Here is a 13,814-nt window from a genome sequence, read left to right on the forward strand (position 1 = left end):
CGTCGACAGATTGCGTAGTTAATGTGTTATGAAGCTAAACGGCAAAATAGTTCTAAATTCCACGGTGTATTTTGGTTACACACCGTGCCGTCTTGCGTTTGCGTTGATAGGTTGCGTGTCATGTGAAGGTGGACACTGGCGCATCCTTCGCTGAAATTTTTGGCGGTAGCTTCTTCAGGGTTGCCAAATTTTGAAATCTAAATTTCTTCAGAAAAGTTTGTTAATCGGAGAACCAAGAGGCGAAATTGGGAGTACTCTCCGTCGTAAATCACCGGAAAAAATGGTGTTTCTCTCACGAAAAAAGCCGCCACCGCCACCGCCTCCGTCATCATCCTCAGCCGCTCCGTCGATTAAAATCCCCCAGCCGCAAAATGAATCCGACGCGGTGGATAAGATGACTGCGATTCTCGCGGAAGTCGGATGCACACTGATGAACCCGTACGGTCCGCCGTGTCTTCCTTCCGATCTACACGCTTTCCGCCGCAATCTCACTATTCGCTTTTCGTCTTGCTCCGCTAATTCCGGCGAGAGAGATAGCGTCGCTTCCCTTCGCTCCGTTTTCATAGCTGGGTTCTCATCGTACATTCAATCTCCGAGTAATCTTCGTAGGTCAGTAAAATTTTCCAACTCGAGTTTTTCCAAATCAAACCTAAGATTCACCAAATTCGTAATCGGATTTGTTCATATTTATCGTGTAGAGTGCTTTCGTCCTCTTCATCAACCAAGAGAGACGAGAGTTTAGTTCGGAATCTCCTTCTTGTACCTCCTATTCAACTTGATATTCAGGAAATGCTACTCGAGAAGCTTCCGGAGTACTTTGATGTTGTTACAGGATGTACGTTGGAGGAAGATGTTGCTCGTCTTATCATCAACCATTTTCGTTGGCTCGACTTCATTGTTAATCCCGATGTGTTCACCGATAAGCTGATGCAAGTTCTATCGATTTGTCCTTTGCATTTAAAGAAGGAAATCATTGGATCGTTGCCTGAGATTATTGGGGATCATAACTGTCAAGCTGTGGTTGATTCTTTAGAAAAAATGCTTCAGGAGGATTCTGATGTTGTTGTTCCAGTGCTTGATTCTTTCTCCAACCTTAATTTAGATGATCAATTGCAAGAACAGGTGAGGGTTTTGCTTCATCATTGGTTGAAGGTTCTGTATTTGTACATAGTTACTGATGGAATGCCGTTTTTTCCCTTTTTTTAAAGGCGATTACAGTAGCAATATCATGTATTAGGACAGTCGACGCAGAGCACATGCCATATCTACTTAGGTTTTTGCTTCTTGCTGCTACTCCAGAAAATGTTAGAAGAATAATCTCCCAGATACGAGAACAGTTGAAATTCACCGGAATGTCACAACCTTGTCCTTCTCAGAATAGACTTAAAGGAAAAATACCTGCATATAACGCAGAAGGTTCTATTCTCCATGCTTTAAGATCAAGCCTTCGGTTTAAGAATGTAAGTTGGATTCGTTACAGTTGTTGTTTAAGCATGTTTATCATTATCTAGCGTCACTATATTTTCTGTTTATAGATACTCTGTCAAGAAATCATAAAGGAGCTGAATAGTCTGGAGAAACCTCGGGATTTTAAGGTAATTGATGTATGGCTGCTTATTCTCATGTACATGAACGGGGACCCCATCCGGAAGAGTATCGAGAAAATATTTAAGAAGAAAGTGGTCGATGGATGCATACAAGAAACCCTGCTTGATCAATGTATATGTGGTAATAAAGAGTTTGTGCAGGTGATCTTCTTAACAATTTTGAGAAGTTTCTGATTCTTGCAAAATGTGGGAATGTTATTTTGGAAATTTAACCCGACTCACTCATTATTGTAGGATAATTTTGCATCATTTGTTTCTTTGGCTGAACACCTCTTGTCATGCAAAGAAGAAAAGGCAAGGGAAATGGGCTCGCATATCTATACTCGTCTTTTTGAAGGGTTTGCTGACAATTATTCAAGACAAGAGGTGAGACCATGCTAACATGTCATAGTATAATCACTTGTAGCATAATTAGTCCATTTTGTTCTAATTCGAAATTTCGAATTGGTTGCAGATTCTAGGTGCTCTAGTGACACATGTGGGATCTGATAACAAATTTGAGGTCAGTTCGGTCTTGGAGATGATGACGGCTCTGGTGAAAAAATATGCGCAGCAACTCCTTCCCTTTTCTTCCCACATAAATGGTATCTCTGGAACTTGTTCCCACAAAAATATACTGATCATTTACTTTTCTTTTTCTAATATTTTTATTGTTTTGTGCTGTATAGGTATTTTGGACTACTTAGAGGGTTTTAGTATTGAAAATTTGCATAAGGCAGGTATTTATCTTTACAGTCTGCTTGGTATGATAATATATTGTATATAAACTTATTAAGTGGACATAATTGCAGGTCTATGAGATTTTCAGTCTCCTTGCACTATCAGCTCGTGCAAGTGCTGATTCTTTTCGATCTTCAATTTCAAATGAACTTATGATGATAGTAAGGAAGCAGGTAGTATGAATTATCTCGCCTTCTATTTGGTTTCTTAAGTGATGGCAGCTCACTCCCTTTCTTAGGTGATGGCAGCTGACTCCTAGTTGTCCTTTTTTTATATTGGCAGGTTAGTCATCCAGACCTCAAGTACAAAAAGATGGGCTTAGTTGGAACTCTTAGGATTGTGTCGTCACTTGGGGATGCAAAGAGTGTTCCTGACCTTCCATCATCACAGGTAACCAGCAATTCTCAGTAGTTAATTGAAATTATCTTTGTACCTTTCATATTTATTTTCCAAAAGGAATTCTCTTATGTCAATTATTTTTTTCATAAAGCAGGTTTCAGATTGTGGGGAGATTTTGGAGCTCTTGAAGACATCTGTTGACTCTTGCAAACAGTCTAACTTAGCCCTAATTATGTTCTATGATGAATTTGCTACAATTCTTAGCCATAAGTTACTTCAACCAGAAATTATGGAGTGGTGAAGATTCAGTAACAGTTTTCTGCTAGCTTGTTTAGTAATTTTCAAAGGCTACACCGTAATCTTAAGCTTCATCCTGACTATATTTGTATACTGCTTTTCAGGATTGGGAAGCATCTGGGAAAATTTGAGTCGCTGTTTCTAGCCGATCTTGAAAACGGAAAGATGGCTGATAAGGGTTCATATTGTGGACTAGAAGGTATACATATACTGACCATAGTTCAACTTAATTAATTGGGTCTCTTTTGAGCATTGTATAGATTGATCTCCATTTCTTTTCATCTCATCGCTTTAGGGGATCTTTGGATGAACTTGGATGGCAGTATATCACCAATCTGTTTGAACATTTTACCCCTGGCATCTTCATCCTCAGAGTTGGTCTTTTGAGATTATCCCTGTTTTCAGTTACTGTTGAAGATTCCTCTCTAGCAACTGCTGATTGAATTAATAATCATATTGCCTGCAGGTCCTGTTGTCTGCAGATTCTGCCTTCAAATTTTCTTTTGCTATCAACTGTAAGATTTTCATTCACTTGAAACTGAGAGGCTATTTCAAGAAGTCATAACGAACCTGAATGTTTTGTGTTTATACTCAGGTTGAGAGGTTGACAAATGATGGATCCCTTGCTGGGATCGATGCTCTGCTCGGATGCCCTTTGCACCTCCCCTCTCCGAAGGTGAAGGACTAAAATTTTGTCATAAAACATATTGCTATGTTTCCAATTTTTGACAAGTTTTGATCTGCACTCCAATCTCTGCACGATTGCAGCATACACTGTTAGGCTTATTTTAGAAAAGTTTAAATTCTAAACATGAACCTTGAAGATATAGTATTAACAACATATCTTCCCCACATTTATATATGTGTACTGTCCCAGTTTGCTGATGTTTGACTTTTCCTCTCCAATTTTTAAGTACTTTGCTGCAGCTGGTTGGCAGTCTCTGACAAAGAAGCAGAGAGAAATCCTCTCTCTCTCCTTATATTATGCTGCAAACTGGATACGAGAACTCGTAAGTGATATGACCTTGTTTATCAGCAACCTTGTTCTACTATGATTGTCTTTACATGTTTATGTTTCCCATTGCAGCTTAACGCTTTCAGTTCCCAAATTGATGAAAGATTTGGCTGCATTAGTCAGGCTACAGAAAAGGATGTAACAACAAAGCTTCTGAAGAGACTTAGAAATCTAGTGTATGTTCATTCTACTTTGTCACCATCCAGGCTTCGTAAATGTGTTTGTTTGTTTTATACTCTTTTTCAGATGTTGTTGGTCGTCTAATGCCTATTGTTGATGAAAACAGATTCTTGGAAAGCTTATTGAGCAATTTGATTACACTATCTCCTCAGTCTCTACCGGAGCTCCACCCTTATTCTGAATCTCATGTAGAACATCCAGAGAAGAAGAATGAGAAGAGGAAGCTCGACGATGATGGTTCCCAACACAAGGGAAGCATGAAAAATAACTTGAAAAAATCTAAGCATTCAAATGTGAATGAAAAGCTCCGCCAGCCAACTATTATGGATGCATTCAAGAAAGCAGGAGCAGTGATGAGTCAAAGTCAAACACAGCTACATGGAACCCCTTCCCTTCCATCTTTGGATGGCAGGACAGCAGCAACACCAATGAATGATTGTTCTGATGATGAATCTCTAATTGTGAAGATTCCTCAAGTTTCATTGGCACTTGAAGCTCAAAGATTCAAGTTCAGGCCTCTTCTTCCTCAATGCCTTTCCATCTTAAAATTTTTAAAGGTCGGCCTTGTCAAACCTTTTTATCTGGTTGATTATTAGTATCTGCTAGTCTTTTGAATGTAAAGTCATCATAGATACTCCATGTAAATGTCCCATGAATTCACGTCGAATTTTAGCCTCTGAGTTTTTATTAACATCATTATTGGAATGCCGTCGAAGGCAGCAGTGCCTACCTACCAAAGTTTATATGTCCTAACAAAGCTTATAAAGACTTGATAAGGGAATTTTTAATATTTTTGGCTTTCACTTGTAGGTGCCAAGCCAAGACATAGGCAGCCCTGAGTATAAAGCTGAGGTATGAAGATAAATACCAACATATTCTGTCAAAGTTATTTTCGATTTGAGATGAAAAGTGCAACTTACCATCTTGTTATTTTCTATCATAGCTACCTGTGTATTTGTATCTCTTACATGATCTTCACAACAAGCTGGATTATCTTGTTCCTCATGGTAAACAATATCCTTTTAAACGTGGAAGCGCTCCAGGTTGTGTCGGAAGATTCAAATTGGTTGAACTTCTTAGTCAAATAAAAGGACTTTTTCCAAGCCTCAGGATACATATAAATATAGCAATTTCCTTGCTAGTAAAAGGTAAGATAACTGGAGATTATCAACCTGCTGCGAGCTAAAGATATTGATTTAGCTTGGTCTAATCCGACCTAAATGATAATAGGTGATGAAACTTCTCAAATTAGTTGGAGAGATGAGTTTTCTATGGCTGGAAACCCGAACACATCCAATATTGTGGTTTCTGAATCTCTGGTTTATACAATGGTGTGCAAAGAAGTGTTGTACTGTTTCAGCAAGGTAATTTATATCTTATCCTGATGCCAATTTTGTGATGCATATGGTTACCAAAGTTGCTACTTCCTAACTTAACTAGTTGTACATTGGTTGAATTTAGTTCCTTTAACTTAGATACACATATGCTAATTCCAATTCCCAATCTTTTTTTATTTCTTCCTGAGTCACAGATGATGATCCTCCCTGAGTTTGAAACAGACAAATCACTGCTGCTGAATCTTCTTGAAGCCTTCCAGCCAACTGAAATATCAGTTGCTAGCTTTCCGGACATCCAACCTTTCCCTTCACCTGGGACAAAGGAGTACTTGTATATTGGCGTTTATTATTTCTTTGAAGATATTTTAAATAAGGGTATAAATCTTGGTTTTTACCGATGATTTCCTATCATATGCTATATCTTATTCTAACTCTCGTTGTGATTGTTAAATGTTGCTGCAGCATGTTCCTTCTCCTTTGATCTGGCCTTCGAATGTCTTCTCACTCTACAGTTAGTGATGACCTCTGCGCAAAAATATCTTGGCAAGGTATCAGAAGAAGCTACCAAAAAGAGATGTCCAGGCCATTCTCAGGGTCTTGTACCCAGTCTACATGCTAAACTGGGAACTTCTGCTGAGAAACTTCTCAGGCATAAATGGATCGAAGATAGTACTGAGAATAAGGGTCTGAAGAACAAAGTATGTCCATCTGTGTCAAATTTAATGGGTCAGACAATTTAAGGCAGTGCTCAATATTCTCAATGTGAATAGCTTTGGATTTCTTGCAGGGTGAGATGGTACAGACCATATTGCGAATATACTTGGAAGCCAGTGGATCCACATCTGATTTGCTTGATGAGCTTGCTTGTACTATTTTGCCTCAGGTACAAGGAAAAATCTTTCGCTGGGCTCTACTTTGCATAGAGTTTGATGCAATCTGAAAGTTTTTTTAAAACACAAAAACGACCGCGTGGGTCATGTTTAACTGTTACATTCTGAAATAGAAATCTGCAAATGGTTAAATACATATTTCATAGGAAAACGTATATCATTTAACTTAGTTTATATCACGTCTCTGGAATTTGTTTGCATTAGGCCTCTCTATCCAAGTCAACAGGAGAAGATGATGATGCCCGTGATCATGAATTCCCTACCCTATGTGCAGCTACTTTCAGAGGATGGTACAGGACATTGGTAAGCAAATTCTTAGCTATCTCATATTTGTTTGAGTCAGTAATTCCGTTAGAGACTAATAGCCTCCCTTTCGCTGGTACAGCATGAAGAGAATATTGCAATTCTTAACAAACTGGTCAGTAATCCATCTACGTTTTGTCCGGTTCTTTACTTAATAATCTTCTCTAATATAGAATTAAAGTTATCACTATTGTGTTCTACCATGTGTAATTAGGTGAAGACAGTTAGCTCAGAGAAACGACAAAGCTGTCAATCTGAAGCTACTGAAGCACACTTGAAAAAGATTCAGAAAACTGTAAATGTGGTAGTGTCTTTAGTCAACTTGTGCCGATCTCATGAAAAGGTAACCACTTTTTGCTGTTAATTATCATGAGTATAACACATTCTGCGTGCAAGATTCATGTAAAGATGAATTAAACAGGTGACAATCCATGGCATGGCTATCAAGTATGGTGGGAAGTATGTGGACTCGTTTCTTAAAGGTAAAAATTTTCTCCAGCTTCTTATCGTACAATAGTTGAAATATCTGATTAGCTCGCTTGCTAATTTGATATTTGATGATGGGAAACAAAATAAAAAAATAATGCAGTTTTTGATTTCCTGGAAGCACATTTTCAAGATCATAAGGAACTAGTCATCCAGTTGGTAAGAAGTTGTATTCTATGCATTTTCTTTGACTGTATCTCTCTTAGTCCACTGAAAATCTTCACAATTGATATATGAATCAGGTCAAAGATCTCCAGAAGGCTACAAGAACGTTACAGGCTCTATGTTCTGAAGCCAAGGTTAGTAGTTCTAAGACACCTGTTTGTGTCTGTGTTTTTTCTTTGCTTCTCCTCAGACACAGAACAAATATGACAATGGAGTAATGTTTTTGGGGAGGTTAGGGTATGAAACAAACAGCCATAACCAGCAAAATACCAGCAACAAAGAGATCTTTAGAGCGTTTTCTGTTTCACGTTAAAGCTCTTCTCCATACAACATCAGGCGGCTCCAACTTCTGGATGGGTACTACAAAAAAACCCAATTAGTTTTGCTTCTGTCTCTCGAAATTAACTAATCTTTCTTTCTACTAAGTCAGTAGCATTTGAGCACTCTTGTTTATGGAAACTGAGTTTTGAGATATTAATTGAATTTGCAGGTAGCTTGAAACACAAGGACTTGAGAGGGCAGATAGTGAGTTCTCAGGCTTATGTAGATAACGAAACAGATGAGGTTGAAGAAACCATGTCCGGAGAAGAAGAGCCCATGCAAGAGGATGAACTTCCCTTGACACCTTAATTAGACTGCTAATTATAACTTTCTATGTTAATTAATTTCTTAGTATCTATACACGTACCTTTCTATGTTTCTCATACCATAATCAATATCACAAATTCATATATATATATATTGGGTTTGTTTAATCACATTTCTTCTTGTAACTTATCATTGGACCACATAGGAAGAATGTAAATATGTCACAAAGCCGAATGTTAAGGGAGTCATTTTTTCAGCTACAATAGTCTCAAAATTGCAAATTTCTTTTCTCTTTGTGATTAACATTGGGATTAACATTTCACCTGTTAGTGTTTTTGGCTTCATAGGTTTTTGTTTGACCTTAGATAAATTGATGTAACTATCTGAGTAGACCTCTGGCTCTTCATCATCTGTTCCTATTCCTTGATGTATTTATCAGGTTGCTCGATCCTCGAGCCACTGCATATATTCAGTGACACCAAGCTTTTTCCCCGGTATGTATATATGTATTCGCCATTCAGCTCTTCGGTTTTACCTAGTCTACAACAACCTATATGCCTGAACTCTTTCATTTGTGCTATTCGGCTCTTACAATCATTTTCAGAACTCTTTCAAACAAACTGAAGCATTCATTGTCTTTTTTTTTGCTAAATAATTGAAGCATTCATTGTACAAAAGGTTTTTGGTTTGAAAATAATTTTACATTCAATTAAAATTTAAAACAACATATGTGTATAGTGTTTCTTGCAGCATCGGGACACATATCAAATGGCTCATTTTTTCAGTTTTAAGCTCTACCCTAATTTTTATCAGCTAGTGTGAATACGCTGTTCATCGAACAAATATAGCCAGTAGAGTAGTCTTCTTCTCCCATATCTATCCACGCGATGAAGGGACACTTGCAATGATGAACATCACAAACGAAGCAAAAAGGTCGAGTAACTCCATGGTTGGCAAATACTTCAATCCCGATCATTTCCGTGACTCCTACCTTCATATAATAAAAATCTCCAAGAACACAATCAAGATGGAGACTTAGCCCACATTCTTCACAGGTATAGTAACATACACTTGGATCTGTCTTGGTCTCACAAATATCACACCACAAGTCACCGCTTGCGTTTCCCACACCTTGACATAATGACAGAAAATGATCATCGCACCTGTGTTTTACCTTCCTTGGTAGAGTAGTGCACTTCATGCAAAAAGCGCAATCATCACAGACGGTGCAGTTTAGGAGATTATCGTCGCTTTTTGTGCCACAAGCTTGACATCGTTTGGAACTTTCCAATGTTCAGTATAAGGGATGTGGATGCAGATCATGCTGAAATGGTTCCGATACCGAACTACACCGAACATCATACACAACATCATCTTCGCAATTGTCGTCAAGACATTTGTACCTGAAACCATTAGAACAGGTTTCACAAGCTTTACATGTAAATCCTGAAGAGTCATCAACTTGTAGAGTGAGTTTATGGTTGTGCAACAAATGTCTCTTCTTCCGAGGCAGACTAGCACACGCTTTGTGAAGCACGAAATCACATTCCACGCATTTGTAGCATGGATCGCCGTTGATAGCAAGAATGCAACCTCCGCAGCGCGTGTTAACATTATTCTCATCATCCAATCTGAGAACATGTTCTTCATGACTAAAATGAATGATCTCGTTTTCTCTGAATACCTTGAATGGCTCTTCGATTTCTTCTTCTTCTTCAGGCACATCTTCAAGTTCTTTAAAATCCCACACTTCCTTTTTCGTTGCACATCTTGAATGAACGGCGTAACTAGGACAACGAGAGCATTTAAAAGCTCCGTATACCCAATCAATCGTCTTCCGACAAACTCCACACTCCCAATCTCCTTCTCCTTGACCAATATGGAAAGTATGAGAGATGCGATGATCATGCCGGTTGATGCATATGACTCGAGGTAGCATCTCGATACAATCTTTGTGGACCATCAGATTGCATTCAAGACATACGTAAGGATTGCGGTCGCCTTCCACACCACATGCATTACATATAAAGGTGACTAACCTTACCAACAGAGTGAGGCTATGCTTGTGATGCTTTGGTTCACAAATAGTGGGTGGTGGTTGACTTCCCATACAAATTAGGCTAATGTTTATGTTGCACATCGTGCAACGAGCAAACGGAGAAGCAAGATTGCTTTGACAAAAATGGCATCGGTCATTTGCATACTGAGGTGATCTATTGGGCATGGAGATCTTGAGGGAGTGACCGCACGGATATGGGTAGCTGAGAAAGCGCTGGATACAGTCTTTGTGTAGCCGATAGCCGCACTCTGTGCACTGATAGGCGATGCCATTTTCACCGTAACACAAATCACAAGAATAGATAGATTCTTCTGTACATGATAAAAGATGTTCATGCAACGGCACTAAAATATTTGGTACGCTCACTGTTTCACATTCAGTAGAAAGCATTTTTATTTTATCTGAGTAAAGAAAAGGAAACAAAACATGAGTTTGGGTTTCAATTTTTGTCTTGCTAGGGCTCCTCTTTATGTAGAGACCTTGGAACTCATAAATTTTAAATTTCTTTTCATTTTCCTCGTACTATATAATTTTATATAAACAGTGGTAATGGTTTGGGCAGACACATCCAGCAAATTAAAACAAAAATAATACACAAGTAGTTGTAGGCAGTTTTCGTTATTCGACATATCTTCCTAAAACAATGGGTAGGAGAAGTTTGCCCACAGGAAAAACTGATGTATAACTGAATATATAGATCTTCCTTAAAAAATGTATATATTAAAACAATTATTCAATACCGTACCTCTCTACTAACTACTAACATCATAATTACATTTCTTTTGCAATTAACCCATGTGCATACAATATTTTTTAATTTAATTCCCTAATTTTCGAATTTGTATGAACAAATAAGGGTAGTTTTGAATAGGCATACTAATTATTCCTTTTGAAACCACAGCATATGTATACAACTGTTAAATACCGGACATAATTGTACTTTGAACGAATCATATATAGTAAGAGAGAAATACTGACATAGATGATAGCCGCTATTTGCGTGGGACAACGGATGATTAAGAAAATTGGTGAACACAAGTTTTAATATATATGCATTATATAATAAAATGGTGAAATATATTTATGATATGATCAGTTAAATAGTGGGAGAAGATAAACTAACATTGATATGAACATAGTATAAGCTATATATATAGTCGTGTATGTAATTTGCAAAATGATACAATGTCGAAATTTGAGGTGCTTTATGTGGATAATATAACAGTGTACATAATTATTTTAAGTTGTTGATTCGATTTACATTGAATATGACAGGATAACGCACATATTTTTTTTTTAAAAAAACTATGAATTAATTGACATTTTATAAACATGCATTAACCGCACGTCTAAAAAGTACTTATATATGTAAAACATTTATGAGATTCAACGCGGCGCTGTAATCCATTTATATATGTTCTAGATTAACTTAGCGTAGGTTAATCTAGCATTACGATCATCTCATAAGCAAGGATCAATCGAAATCTAAGCCCTTACATCAACCAAATGAACTTAAAAAACTACTTACTGATTATTTTCATGAAACACACAAAGACTCGATGATGATATTTTGCATGATTATGAAAAATGAGATGATGGTAGGGATTCATGCGAGCTTACGGGTTATTTTTTTTTATTGTTGATATGTTTTCTTTATATAGAAATGGTATTAAGAAAAAGTGTTCAAGCAAGCGGTATAGGCGGTCGCCTAGACGCTCTAGACGCTAGACGCTCAGCAGAAACCTGAACTGCCTAAAATTATATAATATTATTTTAATATATATTTTAACTTTTAATTACATATATTTAAAATTTTAAGTTATATATATATATACATATTTATAAATGTACATAAATAAATGAATTTTTCTAATTTGACCTTATAGTTTATTATTTTTTATTTCTTGTAACATATATTTTTACATAATATTATATATATAATGATTTTATGTTGTAAACGCTTAAAATGCCTAAAACGTCTAAACTCCGACTAGGCGTTTTAGGCGCTAGGCGCTGGATTACCGTCTACATAACGCCTAGCGGTTTCTTAAAAACTATGAAAAATACTACTAAAACTCTTGTTAGATATTATCTTCTTTCATCTGGATTCCACCAATATGTAGTTTTAAAAGGCTTTTCTTTTATGTAAAAGTGTTTGTTTTTTTTGTTTTGACAATCATGTAAAAGTCTTTGTTTAATCTTGCATATCTCACAGTTTACCAAAAAAAAAACTTGTATATTTCACATTAAGATATTACATATATAATATTCCTTTATTTTCCATTATTTTATTGGGTAAAGTAATAACAACTAGTATTGTGGCTGTCGTTGGATCCTTAGATGGTGGATCTGCAAATACAGTAGATTAATTTTGAATTATTGACTATCTGATATAGTATTATTCTATGGATTAATAATACCAAATTGCAATATTTCCAAATTTAATTATTAAATTAAAAATTACAGTTATCTTTTTTTATATATGAATTATTGATAAAGCTAGTAAGAAAATGTAAAAATAAACCTTGCTACTAACTTTTATGCAGAAAATTTTCAGTAGTAAAAAGACTATAATTTTTTCTTTAATACCATACTTGTCATTTGTGAATTGTGTTTATCTGTAGAAATATTTAAGCCATATTTTATTTTACAATTTTTTGTCGTATTTTTTTTTTGTGATACATTCGATGATATTTTCAGAAAATAATGGATTCCTTCACATAATCCCATATTTCTCTTAGAGCTATAATAGCAAGTGTCACTTGTTGAAGGAAAATAATCAAAAAAAATCTTTCCATTTTCCAAAAATTCATTCAAAATTCTTATAAAAATCGATTTTCTACGAGACATTTGCTATGAGCCTTTTTTTATAAGAAAATAGTATAGGAAACATTTTTATGTTATTTACGGTAGGAAATCAAAGTTTTTCTTGTAGTCAATTAGAGTTTACGCGGAAATGTTTAATCGAAATTCGAACACATAACTTAACCAATTTAGTGTTGAATATGGTTCACATTTAATATTGTTATGGACACATAGATCAAATTTGAGATTACATACGGAAATCAATGATTTGTCACTATTCAGGTGATCTTCCTTTTGATTTTGTAGAGCTTTCTCACTTTAAAACGTTTTCCTCTCTCTAGAATTCTCTCTTTGTATTCATCTTAATCAATTTTGTAGCATCTTACATTTTCCTTTCTATATAGTTTGATCTTTGGTGAGCTTGAATCTTAGAGATGCAAAATTTGTGTTTATTTCTCATAGCGTAATTAATATTACATAAATATAGCTATTTTACTTAGTTTATTTATTTTTCATATAAATTTAATCTTTTTAAATGTCTACCGGTTCTGGTCTATTTTTTTTAATATGTTTTAAGTCAAAGGTTTGTGCATAAATTTTGATGACAAATTGGTTTTATTGTTTGTGGACATACTTAATTACACTTAGATACTAAGTTTTATAGCTTGTATAGCAACTTGTCCATAGACCCAACAAATTGAAACTTGTCCATCTCAATGAATTTGATAAATTATCTATATGCTCAACTTGTCTAGAGAACATAATTTGTCTATAGTCTCAACAAATCAGAACTTGTCTACCCATAAAAAATCAAACATGATTTTTCTTTTGTTATGTCAAGTAACACAAGAGTATTTTCAACATTTGTAATATCACTTGCGGTACAATGGAAAAGGAGGTTATGATTATGGTAGAATTGAAAAATTTTATATTAAATGTGGTAGATTAGACTAAATTCCCAATTTTGATCACCACAAAATTTGCATAGTACGTTAACTTTAATTTGGAGATCCCTAAGACCCT

At 35.8% G+C, this 13,814-nt stretch overlaps 1 protein-coding gene and 1 pseudogene across 1 annotated transcript; one reads left to right on the plus strand and one right to left on the minus strand.

Moving 5' to 3' along the window:
* The first annotated feature begins 14 nt into the window (after window positions 1-14).
* LOC109131550 (uncharacterized) lies at window positions 15-8,099 on the plus strand. Its single transcript, XM_087475564.1, has 31 exons — window positions 15-609; window positions 699-1,122; window positions 1,209-1,460; window positions 1,536-1,748; window positions 1,842-1,973; window positions 2,062-2,191; window positions 2,276-2,322; window positions 2,399-2,500; window positions 2,610-2,717; window positions 2,821-2,963; window positions 3,068-3,162; window positions 3,259-3,337; window positions 3,430-3,478; window positions 3,559-3,639; window positions 3,878-3,973; window positions 4,051-4,154; window positions 4,265-4,715; window positions 4,969-5,010; window positions 5,102-5,306; window positions 5,389-5,522; window positions 5,690-5,870; window positions 5,958-6,193; window positions 6,283-6,378; window positions 6,590-6,688; window positions 6,771-6,803; window positions 6,903-7,031; window positions 7,110-7,170; window positions 7,278-7,333; window positions 7,417-7,473; window positions 7,576-7,696; window positions 7,830-8,099. The coding sequence occupies exons 1-31, from the start codon at window positions 281-283 to the stop codon at window positions 7,967-7,969; spliced, it is 4,425 nt and encodes a 1,474-aa protein (XP_087331690.1). The 5' UTR covers window positions 15-280; the 3' UTR covers window positions 7,970-8,099.
* A 521-nt stretch (window positions 8,100-8,620) lies between these two features.
* Window positions 8,621-10,457, minus strand: LOC104773248 (uncharacterized; annotated as a pseudogene).
* Between the last annotated feature and the right edge of the window lie 3,357 nt (window positions 10,458-13,814).

This window comes from Camelina sativa, chromosome 11 (genome assembly GCF_030686135.1).
Source record: "Camelina sativa cultivar CO46 ecotype springtype chromosome 11, ASM3068613v1".
Taxonomy (NCBI): domain Eukaryota; kingdom Viridiplantae; phylum Streptophyta; class Magnoliopsida; order Brassicales; family Brassicaceae; genus Camelina; species Camelina sativa.

Coding starts and splice junctions, on each gene's coding strand:
- LOC109131550 (XM_087475564.1), top strand. CDS start 281: ATGGTGTTTCTCTCACGAAAAAAGCCGCCACCGCCACCGCCTCCGTCA. Junction 3,163..3,258: donor TTCATATTGTGGACTAGAAG/GTATACATATAC, acceptor TCATCGCTTTAG/GGGATCTTTGGATGAACTTG. Junction 5,871..5,957: donor TGAAGATATTTTAAATAAGG/GTATAAATCTTG, acceptor ATGTTGCTGCAG/CATGTTCCTTCTCCTTTGAT.